The sequence below is a fragment of the Nipponia nippon genome, unplaced genomic scaffold (genome assembly GCF_047370975.1).
Source record: "Nipponia nippon isolate SJK-2023a ecotype South Korea unplaced genomic scaffold, ASM4737097v1 scaffold_5, whole genome shotgun sequence".
Classification (NCBI taxonomy): Eukaryota; Metazoa; Chordata; class Aves; order Pelecaniformes; family Threskiornithidae; genus Nipponia; species Nipponia nippon.
In genome coordinates this window covers 81,699,191-81,725,546 of record NW_028262369.1, presented here as the reverse complement: position 1 = coordinate 81,725,546, position 26,356 = coordinate 81,699,191, and the positions used below count along the sequence as shown (strand labels likewise).

At 38.5% G+C, this 26,356-nt stretch overlaps 1 protein-coding gene across 1 annotated transcript in view; it reads left to right on the top strand.

The window, feature by feature from the left end:
- The first annotated feature begins 3,802 nt into the window (after positions 1–3,802).
- Positions 3,803–26,356, top strand: part of PSMD14 (proteasome 26S subunit, non-ATPase 14) — a 49,947-nt gene continuing 27,393 nt past the window's right edge. The window contains exons 1-3 of the mRNA XM_087733724.1: positions 3,803–3,956; positions 9,107–9,194; positions 12,205–12,256. Coding sequence (XP_087589850.1) covers positions 12,209–12,256 — 48 coding nt within the window. The 5' untranslated portion in view covers positions 3,803–3,956; positions 9,107–9,194; positions 12,205–12,208. The remainder of the gene's footprint in view (positions 3,957–9,106; positions 9,195–12,204; positions 12,257–26,356) is intronic.

The window sequence follows — 26,356 nt, the reverse complement described above, 5'->3', positions numbered from 1 at the left end:
CAATAATCATATGCTTCATGATTAATGAAGCCTCTTTCAAACCTCTAACAGCCTTCTGCAGCTGATTGTAGAATGGTTGAGAAGACTAAAAAAAGTAATCTCAATCTTATATACTATCTTTAACTAATCTTGTAAAATTTTATTCATTGTCTGTGACAAGACCTGTTATTAGTCTGTATGCAGCATAGAGTTGATCAGGCATTTTACAAGCTGTTGGGGATGTCACAGAGGTCATCGTAAGCACTTCTAACTGTTTTGAGTGCTTGCCAAGTACGACAGAAGAAACCATTTTCCCATATACAGGTTTGCCAAGACAGAGCGACAGTCCATTCCCAGGGTAAAAGGCTGCAGTTTAAGAAACTACTATTCCTCTATTACTTTTTCAGTGTTTGACTACCATAGTTCTAAGAAAAAAAAAACAAACAAACCCACAACAAAATCAATAGTGTGCTGCTTCTGACTCTATTATCCCCTCACAAGGATGACATCAGATCTTGTACTCCCCAATGTATATTCACTCCCCATGCTCTGTTCTACATGCTTAAACATAGAAAATATAACTGTCCACAACTCTAATGTTTTGTCCAATTCACAGTGCATCGTGTATTCTAACCACAGGCTTTCTAAAATTGTATCTTCTGTTGTTTTTTTTGATATTTTTAATATTATAACAAAGCCCTGGAGACTTCCTCCTGTCTTAGCACAAACAGCATTCTGTTCGTCTATATCTATGATTTGCAAGAAAATTGTGGTCAATCTCTCAGTGTATTCTTCGTGTTCTACATAGAACGTCACTCTACATAGAACGTCATTCTACATTTTGTCACTCAGCTCTGTAAAATTAAACTCATTAATTATAGAGCTGCAGGAATATTACTGCTTTAACCTAATCACAAACAGACTTGGGGGAAAATCATATACCAGATAAGCCAGGAGTTAGGAAAAAATGGTGTGATCTCTTAACAAGTCTGATCCTTGTTGATCGCTTTACTACAAGCAAGGACAGGTTAGCATGGGGAAAACTGGAAGAATGTAAGGGCCCAATCAAAAGAAGTTTTTATCACTTATGACAGCCATCCAAGTAATAAAAAAGGGAACAAATCTCAAACATTTTCATTCAGCACTGCATTACAGCAAAACAATAAATAAAAATCGTCTATGGATTAGTGCTGGTTAGACCAAAACAATGAGGGATTCAGTAGCATGCATGAGAGTGCCCTTCAGATTAAATGACAATTTGGAAGTGTTTAACAACATATGGTCTCTTTTCTTTGACATATACGATTAAGAATATATCTTTTTTCTATCAAAATATAAAATACCATCTGTCATACGTACCAACTATGATGCTGCCTCTATATATCCAATTAATTCACTATACTTTCTAATGTAAATATTTCTCCTATTTTCTCCTTTTTTCTTCTTCTGTAACTATATTTATTTATAAAATTTCAATAAATGTATATATTAAAAAAGTCAATACTGTGACTTGAAATGTAATTAGGAATAACAATGAAAGTCTGTTTCACTTTGTATTTCAAAGGAGAAGGGCCAAATCTTCACATGGTTTGAAACGACATAGCTCATTTCAGTCAGTGGGTATAGGTAAATTACAAAGATCTATCTACCTTGCTTTTCCTTATTATACACATTAACCCAGAGGAATGCTCACTATTCGTAAATATTTTTGTTTTTTTCTTTTTTCAGAAGTGCAGAGTTCCTTAAAGACACATGACTGCAGAGTGAGAATCGAAATATAATGAGTATTTTTCATTAAGGTATCAGAATTGTAGTGAACATGGAGGAATAAAAGGATTGCTCTCAAATACCTGGTATATATCAGGAAAATATATAATGCATTTCAGTTCACTGAATTAATACTTTACCTCATTAATGTAACCTCAAAAAAAAAAAAGAACCTTTGACCACGTAATTATTTTGAAGACTTTTGAGAACATTAAAATATGCAAAAGCCTCAAAATACAGTCTCAAGACAGTAGGAGCTAAGTTTTGCCAGGTTAAAACAGGAAAGAACGTAAACGCCTGTTTGAAGCAGGGTGCAAGTTTTCTTTTGTATGAGACAAATATACATAGATAAACATACACACACACACACAGACATACATCTTTACTCTTTTTTCTGAATAATTTGGCTGTGGGTGCAGCAATAAACTGCACTAATAGGTTTTGCATTAGTAACATGAAAAAGAAATGACTGACCCACAAAATAAACATTTTAAGCCTTTAGCTTTTTAAGAATCTTTTGGAAATTTTAACTCTTCTGATTCCCTCAGCCTAGTAAAGATCTGAAAAGGGATGGAAGAAACAATTACAGAAATATTGTTTTTCAAAAAGATTGCCCCTCTTAATAACCAGAGTAGCAGGTATCGTGGTAATTCACTTTCTTTTGATTCGTTTTACACATCACAGTATAAAACCCTAAGACTTCTGAGTCTGCTTAAGTGTCATGGAAGGGGTGACTGTATCTGCATGAGGTTATTTCAGTATAATTTATAACACAGTACCTTTTCACCTGCTTCCATGTAATTGTCTGTGAGCAGAAAATACTGACCATCTTCTAATATTACATTCTCAATCCTTCAAGGAGCTTTCAAAAACAAACCGTAATGCTCTTCTTGGTCATTCATGGCAGAAACTTTATGCACAGTCCTAATAAATTGCTTTTAGAGGTTCTTAAATTGTCCAATACTTTATAAAATATTTGTAATATTTCAGTAACTAGTTATAAACAAACTTCTAAAAAATTGTATTGTTTTAGCCATAATAAGTTCCTGAGGCATCGAGTTCCACAACATGTCCACATATTGTCTGAAAAAGTATTTCCTCTGCCTTATATTTTCCTCTTTTAATTTACAAGAGTTTGTGCTGCTGTTTTAACATAAGGATAGTAGAAATTCCAGTTTGCTTCTCTGCATCATTCATCGTCACACATGCTTTTATCTGATTATCTCCTATTTGTCATCTTTGTATGGCAAAAATTCTCACTCTTTTCCATTTCTGCTTACGCTGGTTTTGTACATATGACCATTCCTATTACTCCTCTCTAAATCCTCTTATTTTCTGTAATACTGTTTTTGCGAGGAGTACATGTGGTACTGTTCCTATTACAGTAATCTTTCTTTTATTGATTTGATGACGCATTCGTTGGTTCTTCTGCCATCCTATTGTCTAGCTATTTGAGCGCAGGTGCCATTCGGCTGCAATTTGATTCTGAGCTACAGACAAAGTTAACCCACAGTGCTTTACAGCAGAGCAGTTTAAGCGCTTCAGTTCAACATGTGCCATTTTCCACTCAGTGTCACTTAGAGACCACTGCCCTCTGAAGGTCTCTGCTCCCAAAAGCTCCAAGTAACCGTGACAGCTACGGATTTGTTAGTGCACAGCAAGCACAATGGATAACGCGGGTGTGACCGTAGCATCCCGCTGCCTCAGGGGCTTCTCAGGCCCCTTCTCACTACTGCTGCCAGGCTCTCAGTGGCCTCAGGCCCAGGCCGGCCACAACTCGCCCTCTAGTCTCGCCGTCCCTGGCGCGGGCCTGCACGGCAGTGCCGGGGACCGCCGGGGACCGCCGCGGCTAGCTGCGGCCTTCGCGCCCCCACGACATCCGAAAGAGGCCTCCTCTCTTGCTCCGTCCCCCAGAGGAAGGCGGACGGTTTAACGGCCGCGGCAGAGGACGGTTAAACGGCCGCAGCTGTTCCCGGGCGCGAGCGCCAAGCGCGGACCCAGCGGCAGCACGCGCCGTTGCCAGGCGGGCCGCGTTGCCATGGCTCCCAGCCCCCCCCCTTCCCGGGCGGCGGGACCGGAAGCCCCCGCCGCGTGCCCTTTGAACCGGGAAGTCCTTGCGGAGGCCTGGGCGGACTCGGTTTGAATGAAATCCGGCTGATTCACGGCGGCCCGGGCCGAGGCGGCGCGGCCGGGGAGGGGTCTGGGCGGAGGTGAGGGCCCGGCGGGACGGGCGCCCGAGTCACAGGGATCCCCGGGGGCCCGGCGCCGCCGCCCGTGGCGGCCTCGCTGCGGCGTGGGGCGGCTTCTGCGTGGCGGCGGCGGCGGCGGCGGGAGCGGGGCCCGCGGGGAGCGGGCCCGAGCGCCGGGCAGGGGAGCGGGTGGTGGGGACGGGGCGGCTCTGGTAGCCCCGGGGGGCGGTTTTCTTCCCGGGGGGCACGGGCCCGGGCGGGGAGCGCGCTGGGCCCCGTGGGGTCGGCGGTGCCTGCTCCCGTTTGTGCCCGTTGCGCCCGAAGAAAGTTTGGGCGCCTTCGGGCAGCGGCGGTGCCGGGGCGGCGTGGCTGTAGGCGGGCGGAGCGAGGCGGCAGGAGGCGGCCGGGCCCTGGGGAGCGGCGCCGGGGGGGCCCGGCCGCTGGAGCGGGCCGCCTGGGCCTCGGCGCCTCACGGGCCCGGGGCGGCCCTGACGCCTTCCTGCCCGAGAGCGGCCGTCGGGTTTCGCTTGGGCCGCAGGCGGGTGCCTGGGGGGGCCGAGGGCGGCAGGGAGGGAGGGTTCCTTCGCAGCGGCCCGTCTCCCGTCAGAGGGACGTGACGGGCTGAAACGCTGCTGCTGCTGGAGCGAAGCGTTGCGACCGTCCCCAGCAGCGCCCGGCTGGAGGCGCGGAGGGAGGGGGAAGCGAGGGCAATGCGCCGGCTGGGGTGCGGGGAGGAGAAGAAATCTTTAATCCCTGTCAGGAAAGAGGAAGCAGAATGAGGTAGAAAAGGAGCGATAATCAAAATTAACAGTGCTCTTTCTAGTATGCAGCAGACTTAAGTGTCATTTTCAGAACAAATTTATGTGATGTAATTGCATACTTGTAAACAGTTGACAAATCTGACTGTGTGCTGATGTCATCTCTTAAAGTTGTACTTGCTTCCGGTGCACTGTAGAAAACCAGAAAAACAACAAGGATTGAGATTGACTTTTTTTAAAAGGTTTTATGCAAATGTATTTGAAAGCTGTATATTGCTGAAAAGGTACTAGGCAAGCTGAAAAGTCTGACAGGTTTGTATTAATCTTAAAGCTTTCAGCCCCTGTGAGTCCAAGGAGTACTGTATGCCTCAGATATAGGGAGTACACTTGGAAGAAGAGTCTGCTCAGAAGAGCACTGTTTGTGAGCTTGTTTTATGGAAACAAAATTTATGTTTGTGAAGAAATCCAGAAATTGGCTTGCAAATGAATTGCTTCTGAATCACTTAGTGCGACTTTGAGCAACTAGGTTGTGCCCATAGCTTAATGGGAAATTTGTGATCCATTAGCTGTTATAACATGCCACATCAGGAATATTCATTTGATATCTATGGTTAAGAAAATGAGAAGTTAGAGCATACTTCAAAATTAACATTAAATAATATCAAAATATAAATTAGTTTGTAAACTTTCTTGGAAGTGATTAAATCTTGCCAGGCATTATGGAGTACATACTAATAGTAGCTCCAGTTATCTCCTAACATCTAGGATGATGGGAAAAGACAGGTAGTTAGGATACCTTGAATAACAGAAAACGGGTGTTATGCGTACTTGCTGGAGTTGGTGGCGGGGGACGGTTCCACAACACCTGTATGTCTCCCCCCACCACCGCAGATTTCGGAGAAGCTCATTACTTTATGTATAGCATAAAATTAATTTTATGGGTTTCTGTGGTGGTCTGATTTGTTAATAAATCTTCCCTGACCTGTAAGTTTGGTGTGGATGTACTTAAGTAGCTTTAGAGTAGTCTGCTTGGGTCTGGGTTACTTCAGTAACTCCAGCTCAGCAACGAATGTAGGAGAATTAGGTTTGCTGTGCTTCTGGAAATCAGAAAGCAGAGTCCAAGAAGCTAACCTGCCTACCTTATAGTCCAGCTCAGGTCTATTGAGATTCAGGTCTATATGGCCCAGGAGCATCAGGTTTACCAATCTGAGCACATTATGGAAGCAAAATAGTCATGTAGCTCTGGACTTGCACTACTGAGACTGCATTCATTCATGGCATGGTTAATCTTTAGCTTTAATGAACAGATTACTAAGAATTGATGGGTTTTTTTCCCCCCTCTTTTCATACAAAATATATAGGAAGATAAGACTCCCCCCTTCCCGCCCCCATTGTCACATGTGAAGTCTCTATTCTGGTTCAGGTTTCTTTCATTCAGTGTTTGGTGACTTTACCTGCAGTGAGTTTTTGTTCTTTTATCAGTGAAATTATGTTTCTCTGCAAGATGCAATTCCTCAACTGATCTACCTTTGTAGCTGTTTATCATTCCTAGTGAAGCTGAAATTGTTATCGTTGCAGCAAAAAACCTTAAACCACTTTTTTAGTTGCTGTTAATACAAATTGTTAATCTGTCTGCTATGTGGAACTTCTCAACAGGAGAGTTGGAAGTGCTTATATGAAGCTTAGTATATAGTCTCAGGTGGAGAAACTGAGTTAGCAAAGATGAAATGATTTGCATGAAGTCAGTGTGCAAATTGCAAAGTGTGGAGTAAATTGCTGTCACCTGAGTCTAGCCTGATACTCTCTCCACTGATAGGGCAGTTTAGTAGCCAGTGTTTTCTCTTCCGTGTATATTGAAGCTAATTTTGATTTATTTTTTTTTTTCTAACTCAAAAGTTGTCAACCCAGGAGAACCCTCTTTTGTTGAGGGATCGCATCATGCAGTGTTAATGCTAGCTAAAAATAGTGCACTGTAGTGTGAAACTTGTGTGTCTCATGCAAAGAGATACAGTAATTTAAGACTGTTTCAGGTCCATTTCAAAATACTTGTTGAAACATGCCAAATATAACCACGGTAGCTATTTGTTTATACCTATATGTATATACACATTTGTGCATAATGCATTTATGTAATTTCATGCCTATGTTACTTAAGTAAAAACGTTTTCATTATTAAAAGTCAGCATTTATGTCAATATTTAAGTGACTTGAAAGTAGTAACCAACAACTGAGTGGTGAACCAGAGCTCTCCAAACGGACAACTCTTGCCCATTATTACAGTTACCTAACTAGTATTATGAACAAATATTAGACGTGGGTTTTGAAAAGAAAAATTCTGTTTTCAGATCAGTTTTGAGATGCTCTGTGTATACTTGCACTGCATTATTAATAACCACAGACTTTTTCCTTTTGAGGCCAGGACAGTTAAAAGAAAATTGCAATAATGGAGATTTGAGTTTTTTAAGTACCATTGTATGACCAAGATTTTTTAGATGAGGTGTTTCAGTCATGGACATGCACAAGCAGAGAAGCTACTTAACTTTTTTTTAAGCCATCATTGACCACATTGATCTCAATGATGAATGCATGTCATCCAAATCCTGCAGTGCACCAAAATGCAAGTTTATTATGATTATAACTGGCCTTCTGCAATTTTCTGATATGGAACTATTTCATAGGTGTACTCACTTCCTTAAAGTTTCACTTTAAACAGAGAGGCCGTTAACTCTTCCTTGCAAACAGAAGGAAGTATTATCAAAATACCTTTTGCTGACTTTGGAAGGAAAGGAGGCGAGATTTACTGTGAAGTGTTTGTTTACTTTTCTGTGCTTTTTATAAATATCTGTTAGTGTATATGTGTGTGTATATATAGGGGAAAAAAGAACAGGTAAGTGTGTAATCAAAACTAGCCTTTTGCACTTTGCAGCAGAGAGGGGAAAAAAATCTCAACTATAGGTTACCATGTTGTGTGCCTCCCCCAGGGAACCAATCAAGCTCACAGAGATCTCTTTCTTTAATATCCTCGTAGGAAATGGGGAAGGGAATGCAAGACCTCTGGGTGGCCAGCTGGCTAAAAGTGAATTGGGTTGTAACTCTGAAGCCCGCTTCTGAACTGGTTGCAGTTCTGTTGCAGCCTGTGCTAATGTCACTGCTGGCTGTTGTGATCCTGCCTCATCTGATCTCACCTGGATCGGTTCCTTGTGCAAAGCTGGCAGAAATGTAGCAGCCTTTCTTTTGACTTGTTAGTGGAATTCCACCTCAGCCTGTCAGCAAGGAACAACTCTGACTTGTTCTTTCTCCTCTAACTTTCCAGGAAGATTAATACATCTTCCTTTGCTCTTGTACTTCTTTGAGATAAGGTTCAGAATGGTCTCTGTTAAATTACCTCAGTTACTAGAAAAAAAAGCAATAACAACAACAACAAAAAAACCCAACCAAACAAAAAACAAAACAAAAAAGCTACCCTAACCCCCAGACATTCTTTGGGCAGCTTTAGCTTAAAGCATGATTTGACATAAATGTCTTTTGGAGTCTGGATTAGTGTTAGAAGCAATCAGCTCTTCCAAGACCTCTTTTTCTGTTATGCCAAGACAACTGTTTCTGGGATGCAGTGTGAATCCTCTCAGAGAAGCAAACAGGGTTAAAAACAACATTTTTGTTAGCCTATCAGTTTACTGCAAGGCTGCACAAATGGCTGTCCTGGCAGTACTGAGAAGGCAGCATCAAGTTGGTAAGCAGCAGCAGCAGCTTCCCCACTGCTCCTTATGTTAACATTGACATTGAAAAAAATGTCTATCAAATCATGGCCACAGATCTGTTTTAAAACACTGCACTACAAATGATTGAGTGGATGCAATTAGCGGGCAGTGTTCTCTGGGAGGAGGATAACATGATTTATACCCCCTAAACTGAATGTGAAGCAGCCTTTCTCAACCTGAATTCAGGTGAACCGAAAGGCCTCTGGGACTTCCCCAGTCACACCAATTGCTCTTGCAGAAAATAACAAGAAAGCCATCCATACCTGCAGGCTGCTCTCTACCTTTGTGCTTAGGTCATCTTAGCTACGGAAAGATTTTTCTAAAATAGTAATAAAGGACCATAGTTTCCATTTCTAACAGCATTTTAAATTATTGATTAAATTGCTTAAATGAGTTATTAAAATACTTTCCTCTTCCATGTAATTTTGAGAAACTTGGAAGCTTCTTTCAGTGTTATAGATACTTGGGCAAGACATGGCGTGTACTGCTTCCAGGGATTATATGGTACAAACAAACAAAAAAAAGCATTCTTTGAGTTATTCTTCAGTGGTGCTTTGTCCTTTTGTAGGTCGTCAATGTAACATTTCTTTTTACATGTGCTACTGTTTCTAAATTTTACTGGTTTTCTGCCATTCCCTTCTATTTCGTTCTATAGGAAAGAGACCTACTGGCGTCATCTTTATAGTCAAAAAGTGGGAGCTGCTGCTGAGTTTGTTCTGCGGTCACCTCTTGCTGAGCACCAGGTTAGAAATGCATATTTGCTTTATTTGCAAATGCTAAAGTTATCTTAATTAAGGTCTAAGAATTTTGCTCAAGCTGTTTTAAGGTTTATGAAAGCATTATTTCATAAACAGAATTTATGGCTGAACTAATATTTGGGCACAGTGGATTAACAAAAGTGAAAATTGGTTTTAATTTGGATCACTAACCTAAATTTTTCAGATGTTTATACAGAATAAACAAATATGTTTAGGTCTAAATATACTATAACCTACTGAAACACCTTCAGTTACAAACAAGAAAGTAAAGTATTAGTTGCCAAAACTCTAACCAGAGTCAAGCCGCGGAGATAGTGAAATAATTTGCAGTGCGTCTGGAACTGGTTTGTGGAGATTTTCTATCTGTGCTACTGTCTTGAGAATCCGAACATCTTCAGTTCAGTAGCTAGTCTGTGATAATTAGTGGGAAATGTTACATCCCTCCAGTTCTGTAAGACAATGAGATTTTGTTGTTCCAAAACCTGGAAAGTTATGCTGATAAATAATCTGTTTGTATAATTAGCCTAATCCAACTTTAATTCAGCAAAATATGCTTCTATAAATGATATACTATTCTGTTGTGTTCGAAACTGGAATAAATTAAGTAAATAAAATATTAATGAACTAGAAATAATTATTGCTTTTCACTTGCTAAAGTGAAATGTAAATAGGTATAAGATTTGTTATTCAATATTGTTGCTTAAATCTACCTAGGTAATACACCTCATCACCTTATGGAAGTTGCTGTAATTGTGGGAAAGACCAGTTTTTTAAGTTACTAGTTGTAGAGACTAAGAGTTTCTTAAATGTACAACCATGATTGATTAAAATCATAAGTTTAGTAATTTAAATCTACTTCTCAGTTACTCTTCAGCCCTCATTAGTGTCATGAAAGATGAATCATTGTGGGTTTCAATGGAGGAGTGTCTGCCACGGAGGGGTAAAATGAAATGTAGTTGGCGTTAATTTGTACTCGTGACTGTTTTATTGAAGCCATTTACCATGTGCTTACATAATAGCTTTAAACAGCAACTTAACCTTTCTATGGAAATCCTACAACTTGATTTGGAATTTATTGTAGTTCAGGATAGAAAAGTATGTACACTTTGTGTGCAGCTTTTGCCTGCAATAAAGCAGCTTGGTTTCAATGACTGTCTGAAAAGAAAAGCATAACCGTTGACCCTTTAATAAACTCCTTTTTAATTCATATACTGCCAAGGTAGCTTTAAGAAAGTACTTACTGTTAGTTGAGGCTGCAGTTGTTGGGTTTGCATTCAATCCCAAAATCAAGGGAGTGAATCAAATGAAGCTAGTAGCTTGCTAGTGCGTTAAACTAGGAAAGTGAAATTAGCAAATAAGCAAGTGTTATTGATCCATGTGTGTTAAATATTGTTGTTTGAAATGGGTGAAATTCCATACATGATTAAAGTCGGGGTTAGATAATCTTGTCTAGTGGTAGGTTCAAATGCTGCCTCCTTGTGTGTTAACAAGAAGCTTAAAATATTTGTTTTAAACTTAAACTGAAATAAAGCATGTTAGTATCTAGCCAATAAAAATATTAGCAGATTTCAGAAGGAATAATGAGATGACATTCTCCTTCATAAAGACTTTTATTTTTATATACAAAGCAAATTTGGTTTTCATTATAAATTCAAAGTTCTTTTGCATAATTAATTTTAAAAGAAGGTTCTTGAATTGGTCTTGTTAATGCAGTCTGTTGAAATGATGTATATAATTCTTTTATGTGTAATGTAACATTCATTTAGAGGATGAATGTATTTTGGAAATGTCATTACTTGCTGTTCTCAATTGCTCTTATGTCACCTGAACAGGCTTCGTTGCGTTGTATTAAAACTTGTGCAAGTAAGATCATAGTTTCTGATGCTTTACTTTGTATCTTCTATTTCACAAATAAAATAAGCCAGTAAAATTTACTAATTTCTATAAGCCTTGGAAATGGCTTGATTTGCGGAAAGCAGCTGTTTAAAAAGTAATATTCAGTAGTTTTTGATTATTTTATAACAGAGTTTTGTTGTATAAAGCTAAGAAGTTGAAAAAGCCAAGTAAGCAAGATAAAGATCTGTTACAGCTGGGACAGAACCCTTACTTAGATATCCACAATTAAATAGTAGATTGCTTTTCAACAATAGAAAGTGAATAAACAGCAGAAAAATAAATATCAGTGTAATTTTTTTTAGTTGGGCACCTTAACAATTCGTGTTCCTGGAGATCACTCCTTTGAAAGTTGCAAAATAGAAAAGGCTTTTTTTTGGTTCTTTTTTTGTTGCCTTGGTTTTTTTTAGGTAACAAGTTAGTTGCATTGATTGGAATAATCTTGCACTAAAGCAATGGCACATGCAACACTGGAAATGTATTAAATGACTGTACTGTCACTAGTGTTCTAACTATATACACATTAAATGTTTACTTTACAGTATTTCTTTTAGTATAATGAGTTCATTAAAAAAAAGCTTTTGATGCTAATTCAGAGATCCATAATCTGCTCAGTGTCTTTCACATGTAGTTTTGATGATAACTGACAAGCTGTAAGTTAATTAGCGCAGAACTTACTAATGAGGATGCTAAAATCCTTACTTTCACATTTTTATTGATGCTTTCTGAACAAATTGGAGTAAACTTGATTGTATATCTAATAAGTTTTAGGCACTTCCTGGATGTAGGTGCTGTTCTTAAGCAACAAAAATCCCCCAATTAATTGAATGATAGGAAAGTTTTGAAAAGTTTGACAAGAGTGCTCGACTTCAGAAATGGGGATAACCCAAAACCAAAGCAATAAAACAAGGTCTGTTAATTAGCATGGAAGACAGCTTCTTGAATTAATATGTGGTGTTAATTAACAGGAAGTCTGATGTTGTGTTGTAATTACCACCAATATTTTTGACATACTGAGTGACTGAAGGTGAATTATATAGATAGCAATTTAGTAAACACTTCAGAGCTTGGGAACATTTTTCCTTTGTTTCTGTTTTTCTAGAAATATGGATAGACTTCTGCGACTTGGAGGAGGTATGCCTGGGCTGGGACAGGTTAGTATATAGCTTGTCATTATCCTCTCTTTAATATTAATCAATTGTGGAATATTCCTTTTATTATATATAAAAACAGCATAAAAAAAAAGAGTTCACAGGAATAATATCTGACTCTAGAGATGCTATATAAATGTATGCAAATCATTGTTACAGCCTGACTGGGGTTTTTTTGTCAGTATGAACTCTTGTGCTGGCACTGAGTTTACGGAATGTTTTTAAACCGTTCATTTGGTGTCTGAATATTTCAAAGTTTGGATTGAAAAGCATTGGAAACACAGAATAAAATGAAAAAAAAAAATGAAAAAACAATTTCCAATAATACGGATTTTTCAGAACATGAAGATTGTTCTAAATGGCTGAACTTACCTACTTGCTCCTTCATAAATGATATCTTTCAGTCCTTGGATCACATTGTGATGGGCATTATAAGATACTGAAGTGTATGTAAATTTCAGGAGATAATTTGAGTTGAATTTATCACTTGCAGGTAGTTGTAGCCACCTATATATATGTGTGTGTTACTGTGTCTTCTCTTGTTCGCTGTTGTCCTGACTTCTGTAACTCCACTCACAGCAAAGAGACCTCCCTGGCAGCTGTCCTGTTCCAGTGGGAGACCTATATGCGTTGTACGGCTTCTCCTACCGCTAGAGCAAGTGTTGGTGCTTTTTTCCTTGGCCAACGGGTGTGGCCAGCAGTCTTCAAAAATAAAACCAAGCTGATCTTACTACATTGTGCTGACTACTGTGTATACAGGAAAAAAAAATGATTAGGAACTTCTTTGTCTGAGGCTTGTAGGAAGAATTATTTCCTTAAGGAAAGGGCTTCAGTGTAATTTCCTTCGTAGTCTTGGCTGACTGCAGTAGTTGGCCTTTCTCTGCTTTCCACATTTGCCTCCAGGGCTCTGTTCTAAATCAAGAATCCAGACTCTTGTTCTTTGGGAGGAATCAGTTCTGTTTGTCTTAGGCTTCATGATGTGTGTGTGTGTGTGTGTGAGTTTGCTTCTGGGATGACTGAAATTGCTAAAGCCACAACTTCTTTTCATTGTGTGTAGTGTGTTTGTGTCCAGTATAACTAGGAAAGGAGTGATTTAATACTGAAGCATTTGGTGAAATATTCTAAGCTGATTTACAGCCTCTCGGTGTTTTGCCAAATAAGCTGTAACTTTTGGTGCATAATTTTTTTCCTTTTTATAGCTAAAATTCTATTCACGTTCTCTTAGTGAATCTTCAAGCAGCCCTCAGTTATTTTTAGTTTCACTTTCTTAAACAGTTATTTCTCTTGTTCCTCTGAGCTGCCAGCCTGCTTCATGACTCTTCATTTTTTTAACATCTGCGCAGTCTAATCACTCAAGCTTTCACTTCTTAGTCCTCTCTGAACTTGACGCATATCAAAGCTGTTTTTCAAATTTACAGTTAACTCTCTCTGCTGCTTTCTGAATTTCTCAGCTTTAACTTAAAGCTTGCTAAAAATTGTGGCAGACAATAGAACATAACATTCAGAAGCAGCTCGCTGAACTCCTCTGGCAGCTTTGGCCTGCAAAGCTGCTCTGTGTTTGTTTAAATATGGAATTGTCTCTTAAATGAATTGATGAGTATGTGTTGGATTAAAAAAAAAAGGCAGAAAACTGAATTGCTCTTTATGCAAGTTGCTGCTTGCACTGGATATCTTGACTACTTTTGTAGTCTTTCGGTTTATTGAATCAGCAGGAAGATTTTTCAAAAAGAATAATTTTATGGCCTTAAAATACGGTGTTTCAGTGGACTTTCAAAGATCACTTCTGTTCTGAATATTGATTGATAATTGAGATTGGGATAATCCAGAGTGAATCAGATGGTTTTGAGGTGGAAGAGAGAAGTCAGGTATTTCTTTGTCCTGCTAGAAAGTAAACAAAATTATTACCATTCATTTGCACTACAGTGTTTTAAACAACTGTACAAAGCTTTTTGTTTTTCTTATTGCTGTGTCACTGTTGTTCTGTCTTTGGAGGCTTTGCTTTTAAGGTTGAACATAGTAAAAACATCTGTTGAGTGAGTCATTCTTGCTAACATAAGAATCATCTGTGTGTATAGTCTTGTAGAAAAAGAGAAGCATTTTCAAAGTAATTTTATAACACAATTTGGGGATTTTTTTTTTTCTTGTAGCTAGAGGTTTGCTTAGCAAGAGGACTGCAATCACATAAGGTCTACTAACAGTCTGTTTGATTTACTTTGTAACTAATGTTCAAGTAACAGCAAATACTTGGTCTACACAGTTCCTGTTTGATGTCTGCCGAGGAATTCTTTCTCATTGACTTGCCTTAGCTTCTTCAACAGCAGTTACTCAGCTCTTTCCCCTTGGTAAAACCACCTCTTCTGATTATTATCTTTGGGTTTTTATATTTGTTTGTTTTCCTTCATTTCCAAACTCAAATATGTTGTCCCAGGTGCTCTTTGGATTCATGTTTTTAAAACTTTCAAGTCTTTTGATGTCTTGTATTCTACTTGAAAAACTATTTTCAGTGAGTTCATGGTCTCTTTTCTTACCACTTGCTCCTTCAGCATGCTATTGAGTGGCTGATTGGCCTTCAATGTTGAATTGTACAGAGGTGGTCGGTGCTAAATTCCATTGACCCTAAGCCTGTCTTTGTATTGCTAATAAACAAATCTTTAAGGAAGTGATCTTAAAGTGATATTTCAACAATAAACTTCCCCCCCCCCCCCCCATGACTTGTGGCTTGGAAATTTTGAGCCATTTCCTCTCTTGTAGTCTTAGATGGACAAAGGACTGTCTTCATAGGGCAGCAGGTGGACAAGAGAAGAGGAAAGAGAATCTGATAGCTTTTAGCATCACATACGCCATCCACAGTATTTTCTGGCAGTGAACTTGGTCATTAACTTTGTGTTCTTTGTATGGGAAGATACCTGTGTTTAGTTTTGAACTTGATTGCATAAATAAGACCTTCTTTGCAACACTGCTTCATGCAGAAATTGTTTGTGTTTTACAAGTCTGGTATTGTAGGCATTTGAATTTCTTCTCTCACGATATATGCATAAGAAGAATGAGTGACTGAAGTATTTTAAAAAAAGACGTGGGGGAACAGTTAAAGTTCGAAAGTGTTGTGATGTCCCAAACAAAATGCTTATTACTTTAATTTCCCTTCTGTAGTTCATGAGAGTTCAGATTTTGGCAGTGCCTTTGTTTTCATTCTCTCGTATGGTCTCCTCTCTTCCTCCTCCTGCCCCTTGTCATGTTGGATTTTTTTAGTTATTATCTTCCTTTTCCTCGTTCATTCTTTTCCGTCTCAACCTGTTCATGCCCCTGGAATACTGCCTACCACAGAATTTCACTAGTGATTTAATACTCCACTTTGCATTGTACATTTGCTGCAGACAAATTAACAGGCTTTGTGGGGTACGTAAAAGCATTCTACTTATGTAGCAGGCAGGAATTTGGAGCAACACTCCTCTTCATTTTGTACGCTGAACTATTGTTTGCTAGTGAAATCAGTTCCACATATGCCTCTCTTAGGCAATCCTACTGGATACTGTTTAAAAGTGTGTGCAAATTAAGTGCATTTTTAGCAGAGTGCTCTCTCCCCAATGCTTTCAGAACAATAATCCAAGCTATACAAGTTCTTGTGTCCATGCTAATACATCCTGTCTATTTTTCTGAATCCAGATGTGATAGGAAGCAGTGAAATAATTAATGACACTTTTAAAAAATGCCGTTGAAATAATTTTTCGTTACTTGATGGATTTTTGAAAATATTCATTTCCATTGCTCTGTTGGTGCAGACAACTGTTATAGTGCAATAAATGGAAAATAAAACTGATTCTGTATTTCTGAATTAACATATTTGATGGCAGAGGGGAAGGGAAGAATTCCAAACGGGAAGGTAGGGAGAGACAGAGAAGTGACCTGTGTCTTATGAGCAGTGTTTACACCTTGACTTGGAATATAGAAAATAGAAGTGCAGATAGCTATTTTATTTGAATAATGGACTTGCCAATTAGCCATCAAGTGCTTCCATCTGTGAAATAGTTGATCAGATGGGTTAGCTGGGATGTTTCCAGATTAGGGCATTGTAAATGGCACTTGAAAACTGTCACTTTGATTATGAGGTTTCAAGCATTGCACTGCTTGGTGCTGTGGAACCTTTTTCCCTCATATTATCATGACTTTTTAGAACATGCTGATCCCATTTAGTAAATCTATGGCACCGTGGGAACTTGGGAGACCTGCCACTGATCTAAAGTACTGTTTCATCTGCTGATCTAGCCAGGATGGTTATTAGAAAAGAGCACTACTGGCTCTGTATTCTGCAGGGCTTCAGAATAAGAGTTGGTGATCTGGCAGGCAAAGGAGGGTCAGACTCAGTGTAGATCATTCCCAATTAACAATTAAATGCAAGTTTCTCTGAGTTACTTCATTAAGCTGATGTGTCTCTTGAAGTAAATGACATGTTCTAGCTGGCTAATCTGCATCCTAAGATTCCCTATGTTAAAAAAAAAAGAAACAAAAAAAACCCCACCACGACAACAAAAAACTCAAAACCAAAACAAACCCAAACACCCCCCCCCCCCATTCATACACACACACCCCCCCCAAAAAAAAAAAAAAGAAAAACCAACCAGAAAAAAAACCCAAGACCTTAGCATCTTATTGAAAATATTTTTGGTTAATTGATTCTTGAAACAGGTTGGGTTTTAGTTTGAAGGGTGCAAATGTGTTGTCTTTAATGTAATGAAGTGCTTTTTCCTTTGGAAAGGTATGGAGTGTTTTGGTATCTCGGTATCTGTTGCACCTGCATGACTTTTTTCCTTCCTGTGTCTCCTGGGATACTGCTTTTGAGATTACTCTGCTGGGGGAATAAATCTGAATTATAGCTCTTAAAATTGTGCTTAATTTCTGTGCCATTGCTTCCAAGACATTTTGCAGCAAAGTTCTCAAGTACGAAGAATGTTAGTATTTCTAGAATTCCAATATATACCTCCCAGTAGAGGAGACGGTGCGCAGTTTGGGTGGGTGTCATGGTTTAGCCCAGCCAGCAACTAAGCACCGCACAGCCGCTCACTCACTCCCCCCCAGTGGGATGGGGGAGAGAATCAGAAGAGTAAAAGGGAGAAAACTCATGGGTTGAGATAACGACAGTTTAATAGGGAAAGCGCAAAGCAAAGCAAGGAATTCATTCACTGCTTCCCATCGGCAGGCAGGTGTTCAGCCATCTCCAGGAAAGCAGAGCTCCATCATGCATAACAGTTACTTGGGAAGACAAACGCAATAGCTCCGAACACCACCACCACCACCACCACCCCCCCGCCTCCTTCTTCTTCCCCGAGTTTATATACTGGGCATGATGCCATACGGTATGGCACAGCCCTGTGGCCAGTCTGGGTCAGCTGTCCTGGCTGTGCTCCCTCCCAGCTTCTTGTGCACCTGGCAGAGCACGGGAAGCTGAAAAGTCCTTGACTTAGTGTAAACTCTACTCAGCAACAACCAATACATCAGTGTGTTATCAACGTTATTCTCCCACTAAATCCAAACCACAGCACTATACCAGCTACTAAGAAGAAAATTTAGCTCTATCACAGCTGAAACCAGGACAGTTGGTTATTCCAGTTCTATGTTTTTTCCCTAGAAGCTATCAACCCATTTAAAGAGTAGAAGAATTTTCTTGGTGACAAACATTTTTCATCCATTAAAAACATTCAACTTCCATAAAAAGTTCAAAAGACTTAGTTGATTGCCTGTGTTATCTCCTGTAGAAAGTCTCAGCGTCAGTTTATATATCCAATATATATGATTTTGTTTTAAGGAGAAAAAACACCTCAGATACAGTGAACTGTGCTGGTTTACTTTCGTTGACTGGGATGAGTATTTTACTGCATTGGTTAGTGTCTTAATACAGGGCTGTTCAGCCAAAAGCTTCATATCAAATTTAGGGTACCAGTGTGGCCTGGGTCTGCTTACACTGGAGATGGTGATAGCTCCATGGGTAGTGTAGGCTTATTTGAAAATTGTTGGGGAGTGCTAAAGGCTGGATATAGTTTTCCTGCATCTGAAACACGGTTGAGTGATTGTAATGTGATTTACATCCAAAAGTGCTAATGGGAGAGGGAGAGAGAAACATGCCAGTATTGATTTAGGGACAGGCATATGATTGTACTTACAACACAGTGCCCACTTTGTGTCCTAAAAGCTGCCTTAAAGTATGATGGGCTGCACTATAGTCATACCTTACATACTAATCACAAACAAACATAAAACTAAAAATAACAAAGCTAGTGGGTTGTGCCTGAGCATTATCAGTTTTCTCTGATCTACTATTTTCCTGTAAACTCTGGAGACCATTTTTAGCTGCCTCCTCTTGGCCTCAGATCTTAAACTTCCTTATGTCTAATAATTAGGCAATTAGCTTCTCTCTCTCCTCAATTTAATTGCCAGTGTAGTCCAGCCGACTTTCCCCAGAAGAGACAAAGGAGCTTGGACAAGGAAATGAGTGTAGCCATAATGAGAAAGAACAGGGGAAAAAAGACTAAACAAGAGCAGACATCTTTGTGCCTTTTGCATTACACCTGTTCACTTGTAACGTTCCTTTCTGTAAGCAGGAAACAGCCCCCTTACAGTGATCGATTTAATTTATTTCTTTCAGAAATTGTTTCTTCTTTCTGAAATCCCATGCTATTGAATATTAAGTTGCAATGCTACTATGCAGCACCTTTGAACAAAGGCTTCTGTTTTCTTCCTGCAGTGTAGAAGAGTCCTCTTCAGTTTTTCCTGGAAGTTTGAAGTCGTCTTCTTGTATTAATAGTGGTGTGTGTGGTGTTTTGTTTGGTGTTTTTTTTTTTTTAAAGTGTTACAAACAACTAACCTTCCTACATATTGCCACTCAATCTCCTAGTTTGCCTGCTTGTGTCCAGAGGACACGACAGAGAGCCTGTAGGCATATAAAACCTGATGCGTTCTTTTACGCATTGAGTAAATCCCTTTTAACTGCTCTGCTGCACAAAATGTACTTTAGGGTGACCTCAGACAGCACCTGCTGAGGGCTACCTTGCCTTCTTGGCAGAACTGTGTCTAGAATAAGGTAATTAAAAATCTGTATTAGAGTAAGACTGCTGGAGGCAGACAAAATCTACAAATGCTGACTCATCTGCCTTGAGGCTCTCATTTCTAAATCCCAATACCTTCTGTAATGGTGATAGGAATAGATAACAGGTTAGTCCTGGTTTTATTCTGAAGTGAAACTGACCTTTGTATTTTCTGGCTTTTATTTTTTTCCCAGTAGCTTGAGGTTGTGAAAAATAGTAGTTCTTTTCAAAAACGTGTACGACATTACTGAGGATTTGTTCTGTGTCCCTGATCTTACTATGGCTTTTTGCTAACCGTAACATTGTCATAGAATGGTTTGGGTTGGAAGGGACCTTTAAAGGTCATCTAGTCCAAATTGTCCTTATGCTTGATAATAAGGAATATTAACTGCAGTGATGCAGCATTCCTTCCCTTGCTTTTTTGCATGTCTCAATGAATTTGTAGATTGTATGGACTAAAGAGAGCAGAAACGCTAGAACCAGGAAAGATTACACTTAAGCGGCCAATTCATGCAACAGTTGTGTTGGGAACATTGCAGAAAGTCTGACTATTGCAGATGGCATCAAGATGATATATGTAAATAACTTTATATCATGAACACATGTTAATATTAGGTAATAAATATTTATTTCTAATAAAAATTAGACTAAGTAGAATGACTTTCTTTAAAGTACGTTGTAGTAAAATTAAGCTTATCTGACCTCAAAATAAATTCAACTAGCATCATTTCATGCCAAATCTTGGTAAATATTTTTTTTCCTCAGTAAGCTTTAAGCCTCAGTCTTTGGGAATATTTGCAATGGTAGTGTTGGAAAACAGAAGTGCTGTTTTTTGTAAAAGACCTTTTAAAAGTTTTGACAATTTGGGGCAATTAGATGAGCAAAACACATTACATTCTACAGGTATATGGGAAATCCTGCATGTGCCCATGTTGGTGGATTACTATACCTCTTCCAGGAAACCGTTAGTGCAAGAGAGATTACTGGTAGACGGATAGAATAAAAACATAAGCTAAACTTTGGTGGCTTCCTTTCTTTCTTTTTTCTTTCTTTAACTAAAATTCTGGCCAGGTTCTCTGTGGAGTGTCCTGGTGAACTAGGCATTATTTTTGTTTGAAGTTCTGCTTAATTTAAAAACAAACAAACAAACACCACAGAAACAAAAATCCCAAACAAACAGAAAACGTAAGTAGTAAAGTTTTGGCTCTGCACTGAAGAGGTGTTTGCAAACCGGTGATCCCAACCCATTTAACCAACTGCTCAAAGCTATACAAAGTTCTGTGTTCTGTAATTTTGATTTTTGAAGAGGAAGGGAGATGGGAAACGTTATATATTTCAAGTCCATCTATATTGCTGTTTATGGAGTTCTGTTGTAAATTGAACCTGGATAAACCTTTTTTTAGGAAACAGGATTTTGTAAAACATACTGAGGCAGGTTTTTTTATCTAGCCTGTTAAGGGTTTTTTTTTGCAGATATTTTTAATTTAAAGTAGCAATTGATGCCATAATATTTCCCTAGTATCCCTACTCCATTTTGGAGTCTATGAGACTGTCTATGAGACTAAACATATTACTACAATTTTTATTTCATCTGACATATGGTGTAACAAGACAATGTGATCCTTTCAGAAATCTAGGCTGTTTGTTGAGACTTATGTTATTTTGTGGTCTGTTATGTATGCTTGATTATAATTGGTATAAAAATGGGCCTAAACATACAAACTGTTTAGACATAATGCTAGCTTCAAAATATAATCCTGTTGATGTGGAACTAACTGTAAAATTGTGTGTGTACTAGCTTGAAAACTGCAATAAAATTTCAAATTGCTACTAATTAGGGTGTGATTCACAGTGCAAAGTAATGTATTTTTCCCTTTTTATGAACTCTATGATTTTTTCAATTTTTTTAATGAACTGGATCATTTTCTCTGTCATGACTGATCATGTTAACTTCCTGTGCTGTGGAAAATGCAATACATGGCTTCTGGTGCTTGTCATGACAATGTTGCTAGAACCATTGAGAGCCGGGAATATGGCTTACTCCCTTCGCCACATCCACTGATGGAATACGAGTTGGTATTTTCTGTAAGTGTATTGTCGTAGTGCAGGAAAAATTGCTCCACAGTCACAATTTTGTTTAGATTTTTAGCCTTAGGAATGTGTAAAAAGCACTGTGCTGATCTAAGAAATCTTTTATTCTTTATGTCACTGTATCATCAGTTTATACCACTTACTGACAAAGGGTAAGTAGAGAAGAGCAGTGGTACTCTGGTGAACTTTTAAGGTCTTTTTATTATCACTAATACCTCTGCCTCCCCTGCGCGCTTGCTCAAATTTGCGTCCTCTCTGCAGGTAGTATTCTGTAATGTTTTTTCTCCTCGTACCAAGCTATATGCCCACCATTGGATTTACTTCCACAAAACAGTAGTTTTAAGCTCACTTTAAGTGCCTCATCTTTCCACCCGTCCTTTAACATGATAAATCGTTATTTTACAATGATTGTCATTGCATTTATACTCCAGTTGCCCTTCTCCCCCCTACCTACATAATAAATGTCATAATTATCTGAAACACTTGTTTTGGAGGAGGTAGAGAAGGGAAGTGAAGAAAAAGTGGGGGGTGAATACTTTTTAAAATTCAAAAGTAATGCAAGTTTTTTCTGTCTTGGTTTTTTTTTTAGTTAATCTTTCACAATTGTCTTTAGATATAACAGCTGAAAATATGTACTGAAAGGGTTAAGTCGGCATGAAAGAATTCATTTCCACTTTAATGACCTAGCCTTGCTGGGTTAGGACGATGGGGAACATGCTTCTGACTTGTACTCCTATTGCCAATTAACACCTCCTATAACAGGTTGCCTCAGCTAGTCATTGAAGCAGAGGCAGTAGAAATAGTTTACATGCAGCTTGTTTTTCACACTAGTTGTTTAATACTCAGAAAATTAAACTATTAAAAGGTTCTTTCTTACCTTACTGGGAAAGAAATAAACACTATAGTGGTCAGTGTTTGCTTGTGTGTCCTATGTTCACGTTTAAATTGTTCCAATTGCAAAAATAAAAAAGTAGTAATGATTATAGCAGTTCTTATGTTTTACACAGAAATATGTTGTTTGGTGCCATAAAGCTAAGATTTGCTCTACAGCACTTTAGTTCACTGCCTTTTTTATTACAGTTGCCCCTGCAAAACTGAGTTTCTTTGTTGAAACGGCTATAATGTATTTCAAAACCATCTTTTGTGCTATTAGCATGACTCCAGAGCAGTGTTTAAGATCCATTCAAACAATAGAAAGTGTCTCCATTTGTGGAATATTTCTCAGTTTCTCGTGTAATTAATCGACTCCACTTTCTATACCTATTTGAATAAATGTAAAATAGTACAAATAAAGAGCAGTGCTCTAAAATGACACTTTAGTTCACATTTAATCAGCAGGTATTTTAATAACATAATAAAATTGGCTAAATAATTGATACCAGTTCACACTAAGAGAAAGGTGGAGTAATATACCTAAAAGTGTTAACAAATTTGCTAAAAGGCCTGAGTAGATAACATTTCAAGGCGTTAGTTTTTATCCTGTTAGAATGGCAAATGCCTTTAACACTTCGTCAACAAGGGCTGCCCAAGTAAAGGGCTGCTTTTTATATTGGATCATCTCCTTAACTGTTTGAAACAAAAATAGTATCATGCATAATTTAATATTACAATGTAATCTTCTGTTCATAACTTGAACATGCCTCTTTTTCCGTTACACATCTTACTGAAAAAAATTAAGCAAAAATAAAATGTATTTTAATAGCGGTAACTTAATTTTATCAATTATCATTGAAATTGGGATTCTGCCATTCTAAACAAAAACAAACCCAGAGTTTGGTTGGGTTTTACGAGATGGCTGGCCGTCAAGCAGCTCATTTCACTGACTGACAGCATGTATAGTTGATTCAGAAGAAACATCCATTTTTAGTAAGCAGCACAATAACAGTATTTTTTCAAATAGTTTTTCAATTTTAATAATGACTGTGTCCAGCTTATACAGGAATGCTTGGGGAAAAAGAATGTTCAATATTCCTTGCAGATTCCAAATCCCATTTTTCTCCAGTTCCCCAAGAAAGTATTCAATAAAGCTGTGGGCAGGCAGAATGAAGGCAGTATTTGCTGTTTTGCAATGAGGTGGACTGTCTTACAAAACTCCGTGCGGTGGGAGAACTGTCTGACCTTCTTTGAATACCATAATGTAACCAAAAATACCAGCAGATCTTTTGCATTGCAGATAGAAATGCTTTCTTGTTTGGGTTTCTGACACCAGTTAATTTAATTTGGTACTCTGCTTCATAAGGATGGTGCTCTTTTGTGAAAGTTGGCAGGCAGTGAAGTTTATGAACAGTGATAATAGCACATGCTGTGGAGGGTCAGTGTAAAATATTTTGCCTCCATGTAGAGGTTAGCTAATAAAGTCTTTCTTCCTCTTTGCTTCATGAAAGAAATGCATAAACTTCTGTGGAAGACTAGCAGAAACAGGCCAAAGAAATCTCAAAACACGTAACCCGTAGTTAGCTCCCACATACTGTGTAACTAGCACACAGGAGCTGCGGCTGTCACTCCAAGGCTGTGTTAGATTATCAGCCATTTATGGGAAAGGATGTGGTCAGAGATGGAAGTAAATTGGTTCCAGTTTCCAAATGTCTGTTTTTTCAAATGGTGGCGTCTAAAGCCAAGTAAACTACTTGGAAGACCCAAGATCTAGTCTGTTGGTTTTATCTGTTAAATCTTTAAAAATTTTAGGTTAAGAATTTGATGAACTTTGCATCTGTAATTTTCTGTAGAAAGGCAGGTGTGCGCCTATAGTAGTTTATGTGCCAATTTATCTTTGGTAGAAGAATAACAGGAAACTATATCTGTTGTGAAGGTAGATTCTGGACAGGTTTTGACCTATGGATCCTCTCCTCCTCAAAATTCCTGAATTGGTACATCAGAATCATTTCAGAACTCTTTTGAGCAGTTCATTCTAATCTATATTCGAAACAAAAGAAGGAATATTAACGCGAAGGTTAATACACATAATTGTTACAGTGTAACAAGTTGTTTCCTTTTCTCATAATTTAGCGAGTAATTACAGTCTATAAGGAGAACAGAGCAGACTGAAAGGAGATAGTGAGGTCTTCAGAAATGAAGCATCTGTGACCAAGGAAACGCTTAGTATGTGCTATATTTTATAAGACGACTGAGAACTAATAAACTTCCATTATATTTGCATTGTATACTACCATTAGCTAATTTCGAAGATTTCAAGTAAATTGGTTGAACTGCGTGGTAAGAGTGGAAGCTAATCTTTGATATTTCTTACTATCTCAGGCAGGTGCTTAAAGGGAAAAGGTGAAGTTTGCAGTTAATATCTCCTAATGCTTAGTATTTTTATTTATATATATATATATATTTAAACTCACATTTAGTGTGCAAAATCATTCACAGTGAATACTATGACTTAAAAAAAAGATGCTAAGCAAATTGATTTACACCAATGAAGCATTCCTTCATGAATTAGCAACGTTTCCTATGCTGAAAATGAATTGTTGACTATGGGTGCCGGCAGCTGGCAGGAGAACTTTAACCTAAGTTTTGAAAGCGGAAGGTACTTTGTCTCATAGAATGCCTAAAGGATTGATAAAGTATATTAAATATCCCCTCTTCTGACCCATCACCACGGTAAACAAGCATGTGAAAGTTCCAAGGAGTACAGAAATAATAAAAGAAGGAAAGATTAGGAATGAGCACAGTAGGGTATCACCCTGCTTTAGTTCCTACCTTTGCTTAAACTAAGGGTAATTTAGTTGCCTTGTTACAGGAACAAAATGTGATAATGTTTGTCTCCTCCTTATAAGTGTTGAATCTACTGACTGATTTTAAATAGATTTTAAAATGGGAAAAGTTATGAAGAATAATTAAACTCTTACAAGTTGTGAACATGGGTGTCTACGTAGGGGACAGAGACACGATTAATGCATCAGCTGCAGGAAGGGTGTCGGTGTGATCTGCCATCTTAACAGACGTTAGAGGTTCCGTATACGAGAGCCTATTCAAGAGCCATAGTCTGTGGAATAAACTTCAGTTCAAGCTCCTGATTTTGGAGAAGCTAGTCTCAATCAAACATCAACATTAGCCTTCCAGAAATCACAGAACTACTTATGCTAGTTTGGGGGACATTTTTTTTAATGCTATTCTTTATTTTAAAAAATAGTGAATGGTGTAATGAGTTGCTTATGAGAGCAATGAGACCTTTACGTATGAAGAAAGAGGTTGTCATCAAACTAATAAGTCTTTTTTAATTAAAACACAACTCATCTGTGCTTTATTCTTAGCAGGGATTAAGTGGAAATATGAGTCTTTGTGCTTTCTGAAGTATTAAGATGTCTAAGTGAAAAGAAGATCCTTTAGAATAGACTTAAAGCAGGAGAGATACAGTTAAGAAAGTAAACTTACATGTTTATGGAGAAAAAAAACCATAGTACCAGTGTCGTGGTTTAACCCCAGCCAGCAACTATGAACCACACAGCCGCTCACTCACTCCCCCCCCAGTGGGGTGGGGGAGAGAATTGGAAGGGTGAAAGTCAGACAACTCCTGGGTTGAGATAAGAACAGTTTAATAATTGAAGTAAAATAAAATAGAATGATAGTAGTAGTGGTAGTAATAATAATAATAATAATAATAATAATAATAATAATAATAATAATAATAATAATAATATAATACAATAATGATGTACCAAGCAAGTGATATACGACACAATTGCTCACCACCCCCTGACTGATGCCCAGCCTGTTCCCGAGCAGCAATCCCTTCCCCCCCGGCCAACTCGCCCCAGTTATATACTGAGCATGACGTCATATGGTGTGGAATAGCCCTGTGGCCAATGTGGGTCAGGCCCCCTGGCTGTGCCCCCTCCCAGCTTCTTGTACGCCATGCAGAGCATGGGAAGCTGAAAAGTCCTTGACTGGTGTAACCACTACTTAGCAACAACTAAAACATCAGTGTGTT